Here is a 21,660-nt window from a genome sequence, read left to right as displayed (position 1 = left end):
GTTTTGTCATATCTTTGTTCTAATCACTCCATGCTCCTTTGACTCTCTGCTCTCCTTCTCTTCTCCAGAACTGAGTAATCTGAGCACTCTATCAGCAGACGTGAAGCTGTGCACTGCATCCCTCCTCTCCCTCTGTGTTAAAACACTGATAAGAGGCAGTGCTTGGCAATGCTGCTGCATAGCTGCATCTCGCAAATCAACAGATGTTCCTTCACACACAAACGCACACGGGCATCCTCGAACAGTTGCGGCTCTTAGAAGTGTTCAGACCGTACCAACTTTCAGCACAGCCTTTAGATGTTCTGAAAGACGTCTATATTTGGTTGTTTATTTCACCAACATCAAGAATTCAGCCAGTTTGTAGTTTGTTTGTTTTTGTGGAAAGTGTTGTGTGTCTTCACAGGCGAGGTGAGCAATATAGTACAGATGGTACATTTGTTCTGGCTTGGAATAATGTTGAGTATTTGCAATTTTTATTTAACTTGGTTTTGTATCAAATGGTTGCGCTGACCCTCACCTTCAGTTCCTGAATTCGATGCAAACCATAAAGTAGACTGGACCACTGGAGGCTAGTTTAGATATTCTGGAATTAAAAATCTTTTTTTTTAAGTCTACATCTTAATTTTATATTCATGACGACTCTGAAGTAGTTGATTTACTTTACAAATCAAGTTCGCATAAATTTGGGGGTATGTATCTTTGATTGGCAGTTGGGTTGTCCAGTGGGTGAACCCAAATGAGCTTCAGACTCGACTATGGCTCATCCAATCGCTGTTTAATGAGACGTAGTTGGGTGGGTGAAGAACCCTCTTGTCATTGTGCCCCTCCCACTTTAGGATTCATTTTTCCAGGCTACATTTTGTAGGTGATGTCACACCTACGAAGCCATCACTCTTTTACTCCACCTGTCATCTATAGACACACATCTAGAGGAGTGTGTGAGCATGCAAACGTGCACAAATGCATCAGGCCCATTAGGCATTCAGATGACTTTTTGTCCAGTGGGCTCTGCACAGTCACACCTGATGACTTACTGTGGACATGGACAGAATCCAATTTATGGTCCTAAAAACAATGTAGAAAATTTGTCTTATCTTTAAAATTTTAGGGGGATTTTTTAACTGCTTCATCTTAAACAATGAAAATGAACCAAATTACATCCTGATATTTAAAGACCCTTTTCAATCATCAATCATCAAAAATCTGGGATTTCTTGGATGTGCTTTCTTCAGAGCGTCAGTTCATTATAAATTCGCCTGTGAGTTGTGGGCGGAGTCGTTGGTACAGGACAACTCTACGACCCTTCCCCTACCCATTAGAACAATGGAACCCTACCCATTAGAACAATAGAACCCTAACCATCAGAACAATAGAACCCTCCCCATTAGAACAATAGAACCCTACCCATTAGAACAATAGAACCCTACCTACTAGAACAATAGAACCCTAACCATCACTAGAACAATAGAACCCTAACCATCACAACAATAGAACCCTCCCCATTAGAACAATAGAACCCTACCTACTAGAACAATAGAACCCTAAACATCAGAACAATAGAACCCTACCCATTAGAACAAAGCGGTAAGCTTTAAGCCTGCCCAGAGCATTTTCTACATTACAAATAAGCTCTTTTTTTTAAACTGCATTTTTTCATGATTCACAATTTGAATAAAGAAATATTCAGAAATGCAGTTTTTAGATAAATCGTCTTTATACACGTGCTCAATCATCAGAAAAATGCTGCAAGAGTGGGTTAAAAACACCAAAAATACAATTTTTATTGGAGTGGGTCTTTATAAAATTCCCAATACTGTACTATAAATACAAATACTATAATATTCTTATGGAAAATAAAGACCACTCTTTGATATATGGTGAGGAGGTTAAATCTCCTTTTAAGGTTTAAAAATTAAATATTACGTATTTCTCCTCTAAATTGTATTCCCATAGGTCTTGTTTCTGTCCCCATTCTTTATCAGCGAGTAATGAGTATGTTTCCAGCCTTCACCGGTGTCATCCTTTCATTGCCATTATTTCAAAAGATATGGTTTTAAGTTGTCATTTCTAACAGGGAGTTGGAAGAAACACTGCTTTTTAAAGTTTGAGTTCATAGGAAAATAATGAGGTCCTAAACAAATCTAAGATTGTGTAAACTAATCAGTTTGTGTGACAGTTAACGAGTTGTATTGATGTGACGCCGCCAAATTCCATCGGCTGGGAGCCGCTTGCTTTCAGGTGGCTGAGCTGTTCACCCTTTGCTGCATAAAGTAATCAGAAAACATGCTGTGTCTGTGTTTGGCAAGGATGTATACACATTAGTTTCCATGTCACGGTAAACAGACTGCAGATAGCTTACAGATTAGCGGTCCTGGGTGTTGACAAAAGGAACAGCAAAGACGGGCTGAGAGCGGAAACTGAGCCGGCCACACAGAAAGCCTTGTAGTCGCACGCCGCTGTCTGTCTATCCAAACAGACAAAAGTTGACAGAAAAGACTCTAGCCGCAGAACCAGGCTTTGATGTTCTTTCCACATTGTTTATGGCAAACTCAAGGCAAAGGACAGATTCTGGTACTGGTGAGGTTTTTGAAGGAAAGAAACACGGTTCTGATGCTTTTTCTTTTTACTGTTGTAGAGTTAAAAAAAAATGTAAGTATTTGAGAGAGAAGTCAATTTCTTGTCGCCATTAAGTTGTCTCAGCCTCATTTTTGGCTTGTTTTTCACACATGAAAGTGCAATTATCACATTTTATTCCTCTATTTTTTAGATGAGGCTTTCATAGGAGCAATGTGGGCCAGCTATCCTGGCCCACATTGCAAAGAGGTACTGACTGTAAGCTCCTTTATTCATTGAAAACACAAAACAACTTTATTTATTCTGCCTATCCAGAGGCAGTGGTAGTACTAAACAATCAGTTCTGCATATACATTCCAATGATCCATAAATCTACGCCTCTGACTATTCATTATGCCCCACCATTGTGTCGAAACCAGAGCTCAACGCATTGAGAAGTAAATGCTTTGTGCTTTAAAACGCCCCCACAGCCATTTACATACATCCACACACATGCTTCACATTGTTAGAATGGCTGAGGTCTGTTTGAAGACAAAAACTGTGCCCGCTTCCGGTGATGATCGTCTTTGTCTTTTGTGTGTGTGTGGATTTAGGATTAAAATCCTTGCTTTGAAGCTCTCTGGTTCTGTACCAAACTGTCAGCAGATCCACACACCTCAAAGCGGCGGTATCCCTAACCTTAGCATGACTCAGCTATAACGGTCAGGAACCATTGGATGGACTTGTTTAACTTAAGTAGATGAAGTTTCCAGACTCATATTTATCAAAGTGAGGGATCTTTTCATTGATGGAACATGGCAGCACTTATATATGCTGTTTGATCATATTATAGCTCAACTCTCTGGTTTTAAAAAGGTTCATATGTTTTGTCTGTACAGTAAATTCTGCTGTCAAGTATTAGCTGTTTTCGGGTGTTTTGTGGGTACTCTGCTTGAGTCTTCAAAATATTTTGTACTTTTATCCTGTAACTTAAAACAGAACCTGATAATGGAAACGTAAAAAACACTTTCTCTTTTTCTCAGATATGAGTAAAAGACCCCAGTGTTTTTGGTGTTTTTAACATATTCTTGTGTTTTTTTTTATGATGATGAAGGCATTTATACAAGAATTTAAGTTTTAAATTTCATTTCTGAGTATTTCTTTATTCAAATTGTTGTGAATCAGGACCAGACAAAAAACGCTGTATAAAAAAGATTGTATTTGTTATGTAGAAACTACACTACTACTCATCCATTCTGATGCATCCAATTGTAGACAACTAAATCCATGTACGTCTTTGTTTTCCTCGTCCGTGTCAAGGGGTGTGAATTCGGACACAAAAGCAGGACGGCAGAAGTTCGAATCAAAAGGATATTTTAATCCAAGGAAGGCTTCTTAAGCTCGTAGAGACCGAGGTCAAACAAGTAGAACGATCCGGTGACAAGTGAAATCAAAACAGGAGCTTATATACACACACATAAATGAAAACAGGTGGGTAAACAGGTGCCGGTGAAGACCGGGGTAAGTTACCTAAAGAACCAACAGAAGACAGAACATGAGTTAACAAAATAAAAGCCCGAACCCGGAAGTGAGACAAAGATGAACCGCCCTGGCCCCGGCTCCTGACAGTACCCCATCCTCAAGGGGCGCCTCTGGGCGCACCACCGGGCTTGTCAGGGTGACGCCTGTGGTACTCCCTGAGCATGCCTTTGTCCAACATCCTAGATGTGGGTTCCCAGGACCTCTCCTCAGGACCGTAACCTTTCCAGTCAACCAAGTACTGCAGACCCCGGCCCCGACGTCTGACGTCCATGATGCGTTTGATCGTCCATGCGGGCAGACCGTCGATGATGCGAGGTGGCGGAGGTTGAGATGGAGGGGGCTGGAGAGGACTAGTAACATGGGGTTTGAGTTGGGAAACATGAAAAACTGGATGTATGCGCATGGACCGAGGAAGGCGTAGTCGGATCGCCACAGGGTTGACGACCTTCTCCACCTCGAACGGTCCGATGAATCGTGGAGACAGCTTTCTAGACTCTGTCCGCAGCTTGATGTTGGCAGTGGACAGGAGTACTAACTGACCTGGCACGTAGGTAGGCGCCGGTAACCGACGCCGATCAGCCAGTCTTTTGTTAGCTGCGGACGAGCGAAGAAGAGCAGCGCGAGCCTCCCTCCAGATCCGTCTGCAGCGGCGGTAGAGGTGTTGTACCGACGGCACCGCCACCTCCTTCTCCTGCTCTGGAAACAATGGGGGTTGGTAGCCTAGAGAACCCTCAAACGGGGACATACCCGAGGCAGATGACGTCATCGAGTTGTGGGCATACTCAACCCAGGGCAGAAGGGTGCTCCAAGAGGTCTGGTGCCGGGAACAGATGCATCGGAGGGCCACCTCCAGGTCCTGATTGGTTCTCTCGGCCTGCCCATTTGACTGTGGGTGAAAACCCGAAGAGAGACTGACCGTGGGACCAAAAGCTGCACAGAAACTCTTCCACACCTGTGAGACGAACTGTGGTCCACGGTCAGAAACGATATCAACTGGGATCCCATGCAGTCTGAACACGTGTTCCACAATGAGTCTGGCGGTCTCTGAGGCCGAAGGCAGCTTCTTCAGGGGCACGAAGTGAGCTGCCTTAGAAAATCGGTCCACAACAGTCAGGATCACAGTTCTGCCAGCAGATGAGGGCAGGCCGGTCACAAAGTCTAGGGCTATGTGGGACCAAGGGCGGCTCGGAACAGGTAAGGGATGCAGCAGGCCAGCTGGAGGTCGATTGTTGACCTTGTTTTGGGCGCAGATCGTGCAGGCAGAAACAAACTCCCGGGCATCCCTCGCCAAACTGGGCCACCAGAAACAGCGACGCAGGAAGGCGATCGTCCTGTGTACCCCGGGATGACAGGTAAGCCGAGTAGCGTGCGCCCACTGGAGGACCTGGCTCCTTACGGCCCTGGGAACATAGAGTCTGTTAGGGGGGCCCCCACCAGGGTCTGGCTCCCGGGCCTGTGCAGTCTTGATCTCCCTCTCCAGCTGCCAGGAGAGGGTACCCAGAACACAGGAGGCAGGAATTACAGTCTGAGGAAGGGAATCCTCCATAGCCGGTTCCAGTTGTCGGGAGAGAGCATCTGGTTTAATGTTCTTGGAGCCAGGGCGGTACGACACCACAAAATCAAACCGAGCGAAAAAAAGTGACCACCGTGCCTGCCTCGGGTTAAGCCGTTTTGCGGTCCTGATATAAGACAGATTTTTGTGGTCCGTCCAGACCACAAAAGGCTGTCCCGCCCCCTCTAACCAGTGCCGCCACTCCTCCAACGCCAGCTTGATAGCTAAAAGCTCCTTATCCCCCACGTCGTATTTCATCTCCGCCGGAGTAAGCCGGCGGGAAAAAAAAGCGCAAGGATGAAGCTTGCTGTCAGCACCCTGCCGCTGGGACAGCACAGCTCCAACCCCGACGTCCGAGGCATCAACCTCCACAATAAACTGGGCGGAGGGGTCCGGTTGGATGAGAACTGGGGCGGTGGTAAAAAGGTGTTTGAGCCGCCGGAAAGCGGCCTCTGCAGTCTCTGTCCAAACAAAAGGAGAGGAGGTGGAGGTCAAACCCGTAAGGGGGGCCGCGACCGAACTATAACCCCTAATAAAACGGCGTAGGTAATTGGCAAACCCCAGGAATCGTTGAAGCTGCTTCCGATTGACCGGAGCAGGCCAATCAACCACCGCGCTGACCTTAGCTGGGTCCGGTCGCACCTCCCCCTCCGCAATCACAAAACCCAAAAAAGACACACTGGAGGAGTGAAAATCACATTTTTCTGCCTTGACGAAAAGCTTGTTCTCCAATAGGCGCTGAAGAACCAGACGAACATGCCGCCTATGTTCGCCGGGACTCCTGGAGAAAACAAGAATATCATCAAGGTATACAAAAACAAAATGGTGAATGTAGTCCCTGAGTACATCGTTTATCATGCCCTGAAATACAGCTGGAGCATTAGATAGTCCAAAAGGCATCACCAGATACTCGTAATGTCCCAAATGCGTGTTGAAGGCGGTCTTCCATTCGTCTCCCTCCCTGATGCGAACCAAATGGTACGCATTCCGTAGGTCCAATTTGGTGAAACACCGGGCCTCCTGCAGCGTCTCGAAAGCGGAGTTCATAAGTGGAAGAGGATAATGGTTCTTTACCGTAATGGCATTCAACCCTCGGTAGTCAATGCATGGGCGTAATGTTCCATCCTTCTTCCCCACGAAGAAAAACCCCGCCCCCACAGGAGACGAAGAAGGTCTGATAAGGCCCGCCTGAAGAGAGTCAGTTACGTACTGCTCCATTGCCTCCCTCTCAGGTTTGGACAGACTATAGAGATGGTTCTTGGGCAGTGTGGCACCCGGCTGCAGTTCAATAGAGCAGTCATACGGTCTGTGCGGGGGCAAGGAGAGAGCCCGGAATTTGGAAAATACCTCCCCTAGGTCATGATATTCAGGAGGGACCTTGGAGAGGTCAGGTGAGGGCGGCTCCCCTACCGGGTCAGCGGAGTCAGACTCTGGATGCCGAGCTGAGCGTAAACAGGCCTCGTGACAATGAGTACTCCAACTGACTACGCGATTGGTTGGCCAATCGATGACTGGGTTGTGATTCAGAAGCCAGGGAAACCCTAGAACCACCGGATTATGAGGGGACTCAAAAAGAAAAAAACTGGTATGCTCGTGGTGGTTCCCAGAAAGGATGAGGTGAACAGGTTCAGTGATCTGGTTAACTGTGGCGACCACCTCACCGTTGAGGGAGATCACCCGCCAAGGGCGGGGAAGCGACTTGGTCCTAAGACCGGCCTGTCTGGCTAGCTCAGCATCCATAAGGTTCTGTTCAGCCCCAGAATCTAACAAGGCCCGAACAGGAAACCCCCCACCCTTAGACACAATGTGACCCTCCAAAAGACAGGAGGTGGATTTAGAATCGACGGGCACCTGGCCTCCGCTCGTCAGTGTGCCCACTTTTAATGACGAGCGGAAGCTTTTGGGCAGTTCTTACAGTAATGACCCCGCTGACCACAGTAAAGGCACTCACCTGCTGCCATCCTTCGTCTACGCTCAGTGGGGGACAAACGGCCACGACCCAGCTGCATAGGTTCCTCCAACGGGGCTGCAGGAGGCACTGTGGGGGTAACAGAAGACATATGAGGGGAGGGCTGGACGTAAACGTCAGGGTGTCCCCTGAACTGGGAAGCGTCCACCCGGCGCCCCCGCCGACGATCCTGCAGTCGATTGTCGATACGAATCACCAGGGCGATAAGAGGCTCCAGGGATGAGGGCAGCTCCAAGGGAGCTAAGTGGTCCTTCAGCTCCTCTGATAATCCCTCTAGAAAAGCGTCCGTAAGCGCTGCGGGGTTCCACCCGCTCTCTGAAGCGAGAGTCCGGAACTCAATAGCATAATCCGTCACCCGACGGTTACCTTGTGTCAGCCGCATCAGCGCCCGAGCCGCCTCTCTGCCGGGTTTCGTGTGTTGAAAAACCTGGGTGAAGGCGTCGAGAAAGGCAGAGAGAGAGGCGCAGGTCGCTCCTCCACGTTGCCACTCCGCAGTGGCCCATGCTCCGGCTCTGTCAGAGAGGTGTGAGATTATAAATGCCACCTTGGCCCGATCAGTAGGGAAACTGGCTGCCTGCAGCTCGAAATGAAGCTCGCATTGAGTGATAAACGCCCGACAATCCCCTGAGTCGCCGGAAAACCTCTCTGGTCGGGCCAGTTGAACCCCCGGGGCGAGTGACGTCGTCTGGACTGGAATCACCGGTGTCGGCGCAGAGGTAGAGTGATGTGGCGGATGAGATGACGGCGGCTGCTGGAGCTGCTTTGCCAATGTCTCAATGCGATCACCGATCATGGTCAGCTGTTGCTCCTGGCGCCCAGCCATCTCCAGCATACCTCGCCTGAGGTAATTTAGCTGTTCCTCCTGCTGGAGAATGACCCTCTCCTGGGCGTCGCTGCTCGTTCGTGGAACTCCTGCGTCCGCTGCGTCCATGATGACCGGATCGTAATGTCAAGGGGTGTGAATTCGGACACAAAAGCAGGACGGCAGAAGTTCGAATCAAAAGGATATTTTAATCCAAGGAAGGCTTCTTAAGCTCGTAGAGACCGAGGTCAAACAAGTAGAACGATCCGGTGACAAGTGAAATCAAAACAGGAGCTTATATACACACACATAAATGAAAACAGGTGGGTAAACAGGTGCCGGTGAAGACCGGGGTAAGTTACCTAAAGAACCAACAGAAGACAGAACATGAGTTAACAAAATAAAAGCCCGAACCCGGAAGTGAGACAAAGATGAACCGCCCTGGCCCCGGCTCCTGACAGTCCGAGCTGGCATGTGGCTCAAGACACTCCTCGGCTGGAGAGCTCCAATATTGCTCGCCATTTTTGTTGCTCTGCTGATGTCAGATTGTGGTTTTGAGGGAGTTACACCTTACCTTACCAACTATCCCCTCAACTCAGATGAATTTCTAGTGAACTCCTGCCATTCTGCAGAAACTAGGTCCTAAAAACCACTCAGCTGGTACTTTTGATTTTTGCTAAAAAGTCTTTATCATAATGAAAAGACCACTTAGATCAAAAGATGATCGGAGTTGGGCATTGGGGGATTCTGCTGTCATACTTTTTAGAATCGTGTGTCAACTTCCTAGTAACACCTTCATTCTAATATCGTTATATGAAAACATGCAAATAACTGAAGGGTAAACATGGTGGCAAACACTGTCCTTGCTAAAAAAAAATGAATATCGTTTGTTTTTTCCTGTGGAAAAGAGCATCACAAAGCCTGAGTTCTTTAGCAGTCTTACACTGTAATTCTGTGCAACATCTTTTCTTTCCTTTAACATTCTGGAATGTATGTGTTTCCATGCGAATTCCTAATAATGCTTCACTCTCACTTCAATGAACCCGTCTTAAACGGCATGAAAGGAGATCCGTGCTGACATGTTTAGGTTTTTTTAAACTTGTATTTTTTGTGCAGTTTTAAAGACACATTTTCAACAAAATACCAACAGTTTGTAATGCTTTTCTAAAATAAAAACTATACTCTTAAATCCCTAAACACAGTGTTGCTAGAGAAACTTTAGTTTCAAAATATTGTTCCAATTCTAAGCTGTCAGAAGTTTCAAACTTTCAGCAATTGATAAAACTAAACTAAACTTTGGAAAAAATGTAAGTTTTTTTAAATGAAAGCAGATTTAATTTCAAACAAGGTATTTTCTTGTAGTAAAATATTTGAAAATTCCAAACAGAGAGACATAAATCATCTCCTATCAAGTCAAAATGCTTAAATATCAATGAGTGTTCCTCATGTTTGAGTCCTATTTGTAGAAGGAAACCTTCAGATGTAAGTATTAATCTATAACACCAGAAAAAGCAGACTATAAAAATGGAATAATAAATGGAGAGGAAGAAATCCAGAATATCTGTCACCCATATAAAAAGTTTAGCGTCTCTGTATGTTTATTTATTTATTGTCATGTCTGTATGATGTCTTAAATATTCATTCTGAAAAAAAATATTTCAAATCAAAGACAACGGTTGCTAATATGACTTTCAACAATGAAAAAAGTGGAGTTCTAGATTTTTTCACATTCTTTGTTCTCTCCCGTTTGTTCTCTTAAACGAGATGGAGAGATTTCAATGGGAAGTCCTCTTCCTACTAATCTGCAAACTCTTTTTTCCTTTGAAGTTTGGCTGTTTCTTTTAAAACACTTCATATAGGCAAACGTTCCTCACGTCGTTTCTTGCCTCTTGCCAAAAGCCAGCAGGCGTAAGCTTTCACTTTTCCTCTTCTTTGAGCCGGATAAAGCGGATTTGGGAAATGTTTTTGATGGACTGAAGGCCTCATCAAACACAGACTGCATTTTTTTTCCCCCCCTCTGGAACAATGAGTGGCAGCTGTGATACATGACTGCTTTTGCTTTGAGTCACTTAGCTTACACACATGTACTAGCTTATTCAAGGCTCTGGAAAATGTCTTCTCAGAGCAGCAAAGTCCTTTGAATCACGTGGCATCCTCTCAAAGCGCTTAGTGTTAGGAAGGCTGGGTATATTGCTTGGAAATTCAATTAACTAGTTGGTGATGAGTGTTTTTTTGTTTGCACAAGTTCAAGGCTTTGAGTAAGAAAAGACACTGGGAGAATCTGTAAACGCTGGACTGGATCTGGGTTCAAGCCTCTGCTTTGGTAACTGACCTAAAGGGATAGTTGGCAGCAGTCCGTTAGTGTCAAGCCGTCACGCTCTAATGCTCACAGTTACCCGACTGGGGATCAGAGCCTTTTGCTTTCTGATGCCATAATGATGCAGTCTCTCTCATCTTGGACTCCTTTGGGATGAAGCTTAGGTTCCGAGTCTGTGGTTTAGAGTGCCATGGCCCGTCTTATCTGATCGATTTTGAAAGCTATAAAACTTAAACCTGGTGAGTCTCAGTAGTTAAAAGGGGACTAGGTTTGCAGTTAGCTTTCAAGATTGTGCTTCAGGCCAGTAGACTTAAGGGATCCACTGTGTTTTACAAAAATAAAGTTACCATTTCAATCATGTCTTCACGGATTTTCTCTTTCGATTTGACATATTTTTATTGTAAGTTCTCGAAAAGATTTTTCTCTTTGGTATCTGTAGAAGCTGTGACAAAATTGATTTGATTTATTATTTGTTTTTTTAAGGACATTGTGAGGAAAATGTGCAATTATGGATATAAGTGATCAATATTGCAATGACAATTTCACTTGTGATATATGAGCAAAACAAACAAAACCCAAATTAATCATTTCCATTTCACTGCAACATTTTTTTTTAAATAAAAGTCAACATAACCTAAATTCTACTTTAATTGATCCTCGTCTGCATAAGAGGCCAAACATGTAAAGGGCTCCATTTATTTTGATCAACATTTTGAGCTGCCATAAGAATCTTTTAGCATGTGTGTGAACATTTAAGGTCCCACTCAATCGTCTATTGATCTTTTAGTTATGTTTGTGTTTTTAGCCAAAATCAAAAAATCTACGTCAATTTCTAGGACTTAGTTTCTGCAGAGCGGCAGGACTTCATTAGAGATTTGCCTCTGAGTTATGGGTGGGACTAAGCCTACCCCCTTCCCATCATCCATCTTTTTTGACATTACCAGGGCAACAAAAATGGAGAGCAATATTGGAGCTATCCAGTCATAAAGTCTGAGCCAGATTCCAGAACAGACTTGGAGAACAAAGACGTACATGGATCTAATTGTCTACAAATGGATGCATTGGAAAGTGATTGGAGAGCTTGTGGCCCACCGTTCATTGTATTTTCTACGCAACAAGTACGATCCTTTTCCAACTGCATTTTTTGTCTGCTCCTGATTCACAACAATTTAAATAAGCAAACACTCAGAAATGCGGTTATAATCTTAAATTATTTGAAATACGTCCCTCATCATGAGAAAAATGCCAGAAGAACATGCTAAAAACACCAAAAACCCAATTTTCATTAAACTGAGTCTTTAAGGTAACCATTTTTCTCATTTTATGCCGTTTTTTGCGATAAGCTTATTCCACATGCAGGCTAATATTGCAATTTTTGTTTTTTATTTGTGCAGGCCTAGTTGTATATAAGAAAAACTTTTTAGCCTTTATCCAGCAGTATGATCTGGTCAAATTGTAGTAAATTAACTTCTCGTAAAGTGTGGAAGAGGCATGTATCTGCTCCACAGTAGATAACACATCACTGCATACTATCTCCAAGCATCTGTGTTTACAGAGGATGAAGGCAAAACCAAGACACAGAGCATTTCAGGGAAGATGAAGGAGACGCACAAATGTAACCTTTGCTTTTTGGAGCTGAAACAGTTCTTAGATGATTCGTGAACACCCCCACCCTCAAGGCAAAAGTCCTGGACCTCACAATCGGCCTTTCACGGGAATAAAAAAGCAAATGTTTCCGTCTCTTCCCATTCCCACTCCCAACTCCTCTCTCCCTCCCTCCACTTCCCACCCGACTTCTCATCCTCTGAAAAGCGAAGCGTCTGAAAACATGGCATCTTACAGCGCTCGTTGCAACTCAGAAGAACAGAAAAGGGGAAAAAGCTGTAACCACCCAGTCAGGCTGATTGAAGGCATCTCAGAAGCCTTAGGTGTACGACATTCCTCCTCCTCCTTCCTTCACCGGTGCCTTTATAAACAAGTTTCAAACGCCCCTGATGTAGTTTGACAAACTTTCTCCAAAGAGCATTTGAAGCAAGGATGAGGAAGTGACACCCCCACATGAGCTTTTTTTTTTAGGCATCTGCAGAATCATGTCTCTGCTTTCTCTTTCTTTTCAATCACTGCCACCTCTGTCTCTCTCCTCTTTTTCTCCCAGTGTCTTTCTCTCATGTCTCTTTGACTTCCCCTTTTTGCTCTGACGGGTCTCCTGTGGTCCCTTCAGTTGCACAAGAAATGCGGCTAAATAAGGAAAAAAGGCGACGAAGAGAGAAGAGAATGTTTAATAAAGCTTTGTCAAGGAGAGTGTATGAATGCAGCTCAGGTGCAACAAATGAAGAGAGGCTTCTAGACGGCAATTTAGTTGGACTTTTTTCTTTTCGGCTCGTTAATGTCAACTTCTAAAGAAATTTGAAAAAATCCATCTTTTGAATTTTAAAGATTAACTTTGAAATGCGTTCTTTTGTTTTATGACTTTAATGCATTTCACCAATATTTATATGCTTTTAAAAGAAATGAGTTGGACTGTGTTTATTTGAAATTGTCCCTCTTTGGCTGTGACTTTTAAGGTTATTTCGGGGGAATTTTCCATTCATTGGTTTTGATGAATAGAACACACACAAACTAGCTGTGGGATGCTGTTAATCACTGAAAAACACACACACACACACCCATTTTCAAAGGAAGAATTTTGCCACCCTTCTGCAGTTCTGACGAACACACCAGAGCAGTCACTGACTATACATGAGCAGCAACATCAAAGCACATGGCCAGTCATCTTCTGTCAAAGGTTTTTCTTTGTGTTTCCATGTGCTGGTGTGTGGAAACATCTTGTAAGCAAACTAATTAGAGACAGCAGCTTGTACAGAAAATAGATCAAGCCTAAATATGTAAAGAAAGGAAGGCTGTTTTAGAATATAGCTGGGCAAAACTATTGAGTTTCCATGAAAGCAATGTGGCTTAAACCACATTAATATTGTTGGCAGAATCTGTCCAAAAAAAAAACTTACACCATTTACAAGGAAGAATATAAATACTCTGTACTTTACAGAGGCCATCGTGTTCTTTCTTAGATTTTTTTTTTTTTTTTTTTTTATTTGTTATGTAGCTTTTTGTTCACATAAAAGGCCCACGCTGAAAGTACCCATTACAGAAGCTTCTCCTACACACTTGGACAGAAAAGGTCAGGATCCTTTTTTGTTGTTTTTTTTTTAAATATTTTTGGTTCTTATATGGCTCGATCACAATTAAGCTACAGGGATCCTTTACAACGCTATTCCCGTCCCACACAAACTCTTACATCCCACCGCTTGCCCTAAAAAAAATAAAGGCGATCATATGAGCTTTTGAGTTATCTTCATGCTTTTGTTTTAATCTGTTGAATTTCTCTGGAGAGCTCTGTTCCAGTGAAAGCTCTGCGACTATCATTTTTCTAGAAATTTTGATTAGTCATATTGTTCTGTGACATGTTAGCCGTGTTTTTGGATTGCTGCAATGCCCAAAGCCCTAATGGAGACTTTGCAATGAATGTATATGAGCTGACCCCTTTTTAAGGACAACAGAATATAGAAAAGTTAAGTAAATTTGATTTATAGACGCTGATGGTACTTTTAATTAGATGTATCAAATTATTGCGTAAATCATTATTATTATAGAAAAATTAGGGTGTTATTTTAAATTAATCCATTAATCTCATTTTAAATCTATGATCATTATGCATTATGTAAGGGATGATTACTGATGAGGTATCCGCTTATACCATGGTCACTTACAAGAGAAATGAATAATAAATCAATTATTCATACTTTAATCTCATTAGTTTTTAGGTTTGAATCGTTTTTCACAAAAAGAGGACTATTTGATACACTATGCAATGCGTTGTCTTGGTAACGGCTACATAGCCTTCACCCACCTCCCTCTGCAGCAATGGAGGAAAGCGTTATATATTCTAAACTTGGAAAGTTTTAGAGGAAAGTGCACCTCTTACTTCTTATCTTGTCCAGTCACAGTAAAAAACAAAAACAGTCCAAAGTCGAAATATTTCAATTCCTCGTCTCTCATCTCCTCCCTCTTATATTCTCTTCTCTCTTTCTCGTCTTCTGCATCCCATTCTTCAAAATCATCCAATTCACCAAACACGTTGAAGGAAACTAAAATCACTCGTCTCTTTTCTATTGTCTGGCTGTTTTGATAAACTGGAATAAGGTATGTCAATATCAATTTGTTAAAAAAATGTATTCCATGACGGCCCTAGTTTTAATGTGGATTGTTTCACATATAATTTCAGGTTTTTGACCTATAATTCATTAACACTAAATTCAGCTTTTTATCTGCATAATTGACTCCTGCGGTCTGACCAGTAAATAAAATATCCAAGCAGGATCTTTCTATGACAGATGAACATGAAAGCTCTGTATGTGAGTTAAAGTAGGGTTAGAAGTTCATCATCATGTGTTTGCAGGTCTGCAAACGCTGCTGTTTATGTGGAAAATTCCACAAGGTTTTTACCTAAGACGGTCATGTTTGGAAAGTGAAAGCAAAATGGCCGAGTTGTAAAGAAAGTGTGATTAAAGTTGCATGTGCGTTCTCAGACTGACGTGCAGATCAAAGTGCTGGAGGCTAAGCACCAGGAGGAGAAGCTGAAGCTGCAGCAGAGACACGACGCAGACATCGAGAAGGTGAGGATGAAGGGCCGGCAACTCCTGCTCCACTTCGCACATTTACGCTGTATTTCATCATCTTTTTTTCTTTACGGTCATGGGAAGCAGCAACTTTTTGAGTGTTCAAATATGGCGTTACTTTTACCGTGTTCGTTATTAATAAGAAAAATGAAATGTACTTTTTTTTTCTCTTTGTTAATGCTCTTTAAAAAAATGTTCAACCCCGTGAAACAAACCCCTCCGTTTGTCCCTATTCTGGCTAATGAAAGTGAAGGATTACTTCTCGTCTTATCCCCTCATCTCCAAAAATAACAATCTCTTCAAAGCTCCTTGTCAGCAGTGAAAGTAGCAGTAAAGCTGGTTTCTTTCACACCAGGTGCCCGTCGGTTAGGATCAAGCACCTGGGATCTGTCACATCCTTGCTACAACTTTCCTTTGGTGCCACTGAATATTTCATTAAAACAGAAAGAAAGACTCCAATTTTCTCGCTACTTTAGCTTCTTTGTAGTTGACAGGAGGCAGGCAGGATGACAACTTGCTCTCTTTAAAAGGTAGTGTCTCTTTATTGTATATAGATTAAAAGTTATGTCTGGTTTAGTTTCAGTGCACCCACTATCCTCTCTTTAGACAACAAGAAAACAGAAATCATCATGAAATGCATGTTTTAAAGTCCTTTTTCTATTTTAATTTTCACTTGATCATATTCAGTTTCTATCTTTTTGTAGTTTTTAAATGTTAGTAGTTTTTGGCTCTTCTCTTCTCTTCTCTTCCCTGGTTACATTTTGTGTACAGCCAGGCTGCTTCTCCACTGCATTAGGATGTCAAATAAAGACCTGAAATGGATGCCCTGAAAGCTTCCATTTCTAACAGTCTGGTACTCTCTCTTTGGGCCTGACATTGTCTTGTTTAGTGGACCCCAAAAAAGACAAGCTCTTTTGGGTGGTGAAATGGAAAATAATTGGGGGTCCTTGAGTGTAATGTGAACTTTGTTCCAGTCGCCCAATAGTCCTTTCATCTCCCTCATCCCATTCACACAGAGATGATGTTAGGTTTGGCTAATAAGTATCTTCTAGAGTCCAGTAAAAAACAATTTGGCTTTTGTCTTGGGTTCCTTTCTGTCTGTCCAATCAAAAAAAAACATCAATTTTTTTAGAATCAAGATATTTGTGACTTTATTATATCTTTATAAATTGCACTGTAATATAGTACCTAAATTTAACTATAGAAAAACACATCTTATATGCAACTAAAAAGAAAAAAAAATTGGAAACACAATCGTTCCTATCCAATGTGAGTACGAGGCTGTCTTTTTCTGCTGGAGCCTCAAGTCTCTCTGGCCTAATTTCAGTAATTACAGACAGATGGCAGCAGCAAGTGCATTCATTTACCTCATGGTCTGAACACAGGTGGTTCACTCAGCTGCCACTTAATTTGCTCGTAGTCTCGTAAGGAACAGATTTACATGATGTGGGGGAGGATGTCTTTTCAAGCTACGACGTCAGTTCCACCCAGACGTCCTTACAAACAACTCTTTTCTCCAAATGATGGAGATTTTCCATAAATGAGCCAAAAACAATATTACCACCACTATCCATTTTATCAAGCTTAATTTTGTTAAAACGTTTCGGCTTTTTAAGTCACTTTCAACTCATTTTGGAAATCTCAGATGCCTTTTAAATCTGAGCACAAATGTGCTCATTTTTGGGCATCAAGTCTGAATGTTTACGTGGTAAACATTGTTATCGTTGTCTCTGGTTGCAGTAATAGCTGCACAGTGAGAAGCAGACACATTCTACTGAATATTTCAACCCTTTACAATAAACACTTTTTCATTTTTATTTTGTCGGAAACAATTTTTTTCCTCGAAGTCCTCTTTCGTTCTTTCTCTTTTAGATTCTGGACCGCAAACACGCTGAGATTGAAGAGATGAAGAGTCTGTACCAGGCTAAACAGAAAGAGTCACAGGAGCTGATCCGAAAGCTGGAGAAAAAAGGTGAGAGGTCCTGTGATTGCTGAGCTAACTGGAACAATGTTTATAGTGATGTCTCTGAACACTCAGAGTAAAAGCCCTAAAGATACAATTGCACTGAGGTCTGCGCTGGTGTGCAGTGATGCTCTGCAGCTGTGCAGCTCATTCTAAGATTTAATCACCTCCTTTTTTTCTGTGCTTCCATGTGTTCTTTTTTTTTTTTTCTTTAACATGTATTTATTCGTCTGTCTTTAGTATTTCATAAAAAAGCATCAACGTGGCATTTTGTAAAATGAAATTTTCCAACAGTGGTTGACAGCACTTCAACGCACACGAGTGCTCGTCCATCTGTTTCCACCCTGAGGCGAGGCCTGACCGCTCTTTGTGTGTCTGCTCTGCCACAGTTCAAAGTGTGCTGCGCGAATCCCAGGTCATCTGCCAGAGCAAAGATAAGCAGATAGAGGAGCTGAAGAAGATGTCGGATCAGAGCTCAGACTCTTTAAGAAATGAGTGGGAGAAGAAGGTATGAGAAGAGAGCTCGAGTCTTCCGCAACAGCATGAACGTCGCCTCGAGCGAGGAAGACGGTTGGCTTGATACAAGCAGGGTTTGCTGCTAGTAATTTAGTTCTAAACGTCCCTGAGCTTTAGTGCGATCATATCAAAAATGATTCCATTTCACTCATTTAGCATGGAACAAAATGTATGGGGAGAAAGTTGTAAAACAGAAAATATAATACATCTGGACAATTAGCCAGTTTGTCAAAAACACTTTGCTTTATGCCTTTTTTGATCTTCTCAAACAGGTGCAGCACTGCGACCGTTTTTGTGAGTTCTTCAGATGATTTAGCTCAATTTTCTAACAAGTCAACAACCCTCATTCCTGGACAGTTTCTAGGCTTTGTAGGACATAAATAAGCAACATATTTTCATAATAAAAAATTCAGAGCACATTGAAATCTCTAAGCCTACGGTAAGCCGTGAAACCTTTCTTGGACGGGTGAAATGAGACTCTAGACCCACTGCATTTCAACCTGACAGGATTTTAGAATGAAAGTTGCAGTAGGAGCCCTTAGACATTTCTGGACACCTCTGCAGGCTTGCTATTCACAAAAAAACTTTAAATTCAGACATGCAAAAAAAAAAACTGCTCTAATAACAGTGCTGCATTCTTTGGAGTAACGTTGTTGAAATGGTGAGTAAACTGTTATAGACAGCTGAACACAAATTCTATATAGCAGAAAACTAAAAGGATGAAGCTCTTCTGGTTTGTTATCAAAGCCAGTTCAAAAGCCTACATCTGGGATGGTTTGGGAGTGCATTAGTGTTTATAGAATAGGTAGCTTTTACATCTGTGAAGTAAACATCACTGCTAAAAGGTATGTACTGGTTTTAGAGCAGCATATGTGCCCAGAGACATTCCCAGAAAAACCAGACAATGCTAACTCCATAGCTTCTCCATTATGGAAGCAGAACTTCAGCATTTTCAGGTTTTTCTTAGTATACTTTTGAAAGTTGGGATTTCTTGAAATTTATCCTTTTTATTATCCATTATCCTTTTTTTTTAACATGTGGTCCATTCCCACAGGCTCCTTTTGTCTTTTTGAACTAAACGTGATTTCTCATCAGTTCTTCAATGTTTGGTCTGCTGACAAATTTCCATCACAATAGCACTGAGAGATTCTCCTCTTTCTCAGTAGTCTGCTTTGCCCCCTTATTTTCTTTGTGTTCCTTTAAACGTGAATGGCACTGAAAAACTCACTGGGCCTCAGGTGCATCTTGATTTCCATCAAAGCTTTCAGATCGCAGAGAAAATGCTGCTCTGAACTGTAACCTGAGGGCTGCACCATTATGTGTTTGAGACAGATATCTTATATAAACAGACGTCTTCATCTGTTCATTGGTTTACAATCTTTTTTCACTGTAGTATTGTGTACTCAGTACAAAGAACTCAGTTACCCATGGTGTGTTACTAAAATTGCGACTATGGGTCCAAAAGTGAAGTAAAATCTCAAATAGTTCCAGGTTAACTGTTGTGCTCTCCTTTTTCCTGCCAGCTGCATGCTGCTGTGTCAGAGGTGGAACAGGAGAAGTTTCTCCTACAGAAGAAACACACACAAAGTATTCAGGAGCTGCTTGATGACACCAATGCCAGACTTGCTAAGATGGAGAAAGAGTACAATACTCGGTCCCAAACCACCGTGAGTTCATAAAAAACACATATGCAACACATAAATCCATATTTATATTTGTGTGTGTCTTCATTTTTATTTACTGCATTTCAAATTATTTAATACATTTATATTAAATTAGGCTACAAATGAAATTTGCAAAGTAAATTGTTGGAATATTTTTGTTTGTTAACCTAAATCTGTAAATTTGTGTTTTTTTCTTTCTTTCCCAAAACCAGTTTGGGATTTTGTGCATGATCCTTATAGGTGTTATAGCGTGTTTTATACGTCACAAATACAATCTTTATAAAACGGCTCCAGATTTACAACGATATGAAAATCAACCCAAAACTCAGAAATGGTTTCATGTGACCAGATGACATTCTCCCAATCCTCTTCTGGATCATACAAATGCTCTCTAACAAACTTGAGATGGGTCCTCCATCATCAGAAAAAACACAACAAGAGCATGTTATAATACCATAAACACAGTTTTCATCAGAGTGGGTCTTTAAAGAAACACATCAGGCATACATGATTAAGTAAGTTTCATGATAATAGTATCCATGATGAAAATATATTTCTTTATTAAACAGTTTTAATGAAACACTCATGTTCTCCTTTACCTTTTTGTTTCCTTATTTAGCAGTTTCATACTTTTTTGCAACATGTAAATGTTACATGTAAGTTCTCTTCCCATGTTGGAATACTTTTTTATATTTTTGTTGTATTGGAAGCCAGTGTGATGTTTAAAAATGATTTTATTTTCTCATCATCCCACTTTCATGGAGCAGATTCGAGGAGTCTTTGTGTGTGCTTGTGCTTCCAAGTCCTGCTTTGTTTAGCTCCAAAAATACATCAGTCACACATCTAATGATAAAACAGTGACCCATATGATTCCACGGCTAAAATGAAAGGAGGCATCTTCTAACCTCAGGGTGAGAATGACGGCACTATCATATGTGTGTCATCTCTATACAGGTCTTTGATCCAAGCCTGTGCTAAATCGTACTCATGGCTGTGGTTGTGCTTAAGGATTTGTGCTCTCACATACACACTGCTGTGTCTTTGATGTTAAATGAAAAGACTCTGGTCTCTAATAGGATTGTGCACATTTCATTACTGGGGTTCATCGACAGCATTGGTTGGTCAAATGTTAAAAATAGCTTTGTTATCAAGATGTGCATTTGAGATTTTCCATAGAAGTCACATGGTGCATACAGTACATTGCCTCTGGTCTTAATCTGTCAACAAGACTATACAGCAGAGCCATCAAACACTGGACTGTGGAGAGGCCATTTTTGAAATAAAAAGAGAGGCAAGTCCTAAGCCTCAACCATTGGAGGCTGTTGTCTTCTTCAAGTGAATTAGACTGTTGTACAAACATGCAGAAGATTACAAGATTCAATTCCTCCCTTCCCTTTTAGGCCAACTGTTCAGATATAATCTCAATCCTAAAGAGTAATTTATGTTTTAATTTTTTTTATTTTTTGAGGGGGTAGCTTTAAAATATCCATGCATGGCAATCATCTCCAAACCCTCACAAGACCTTTAGAGACTTTATGCAATTTTGACAATGTGTTCCATCACATCACACAAGCATGGATCCACCAGTTGAGTTCCTGACAGAAGTTCATACGTCAGTACAAAGTGTGTTCTCAGAGGATCTTATTCATCTATATTTTAATAAACAAATGTTTTTTCTTATAAGTATGTTTTTCTTTTTTTTCCAGATATGTAGGGACTAAAGTGTAAAAATATTGAAAATGGACAATTCAAAAGTCCAGACAGTTGTCAGAAAAGCCCCTGTTTAAACATAAAGGCTCCTTTTGATGTCTGATAATATGACATATTGAGGTTACTTTATTTAAAATTATTAAAAACACTCCTTTAATAGTTTTTGGAAATAGTAGATATCTAAACGCCAGATTTGTGTTTTTTTTGTTCTTTTCATTGGACTATCTATAGTCAATCATTTGTTTTTCTTTGTAGACTACTACATCAATTGGACTATTTCCTTATCAGTAAATATCACAAAGTAAAGGTTGTTTGTCTATCCAGTGTTAAAGTCAACTTGCTAGATACCAGAATCTTATTTACATTATACATTCACACACACAGCTTGTCAAGCCT

At 41.7% G+C, this 21,660-nt stretch overlaps 1 protein-coding gene across 4 annotated transcripts in view; it reads left to right on the top strand.

Annotated features, from left to right (window-relative positions):
- cep112 (centrosomal protein 112) overlaps positions 1-21,660 on the top strand; it is a 105,370-nt gene that overhangs the window by 15,786 nt on the left and 67,924 nt on the right. For all 4 annotated transcript variants that reach the window (XM_004071678.5, XM_078951578.1, XM_020705326.3 and 1 more), the window contains exons 7-10: positions 15,322-15,408; positions 17,284-17,383; positions 17,764-17,882; positions 19,414-19,557. In XM_004071678.5, the coding sequence (XP_004071726.1) occupies positions 15,322-15,408; positions 17,284-17,383; positions 17,764-17,882; positions 19,414-19,557 (450 nt within the window). The remainder of the gene's footprint in view (positions 1-15,321; positions 15,409-17,283; positions 17,384-17,763; positions 17,883-19,413; positions 19,558-21,660) is intronic.

Source organism: Oryzias latipes, chromosome 8 (assembly GCF_053564925.1).
Source record: "Oryzias latipes strain Hd-rR chromosome 8, Olatipes_Hd-rR_3.1".
Classification (NCBI taxonomy): Eukaryota; Metazoa; Chordata; class Actinopteri; order Beloniformes; family Adrianichthyidae; genus Oryzias; species Oryzias latipes.
The sequence above is the reverse complement of the archived record's forward strand: the minus strand, read 5'-3'. Positions and strand labels throughout refer to the sequence as shown.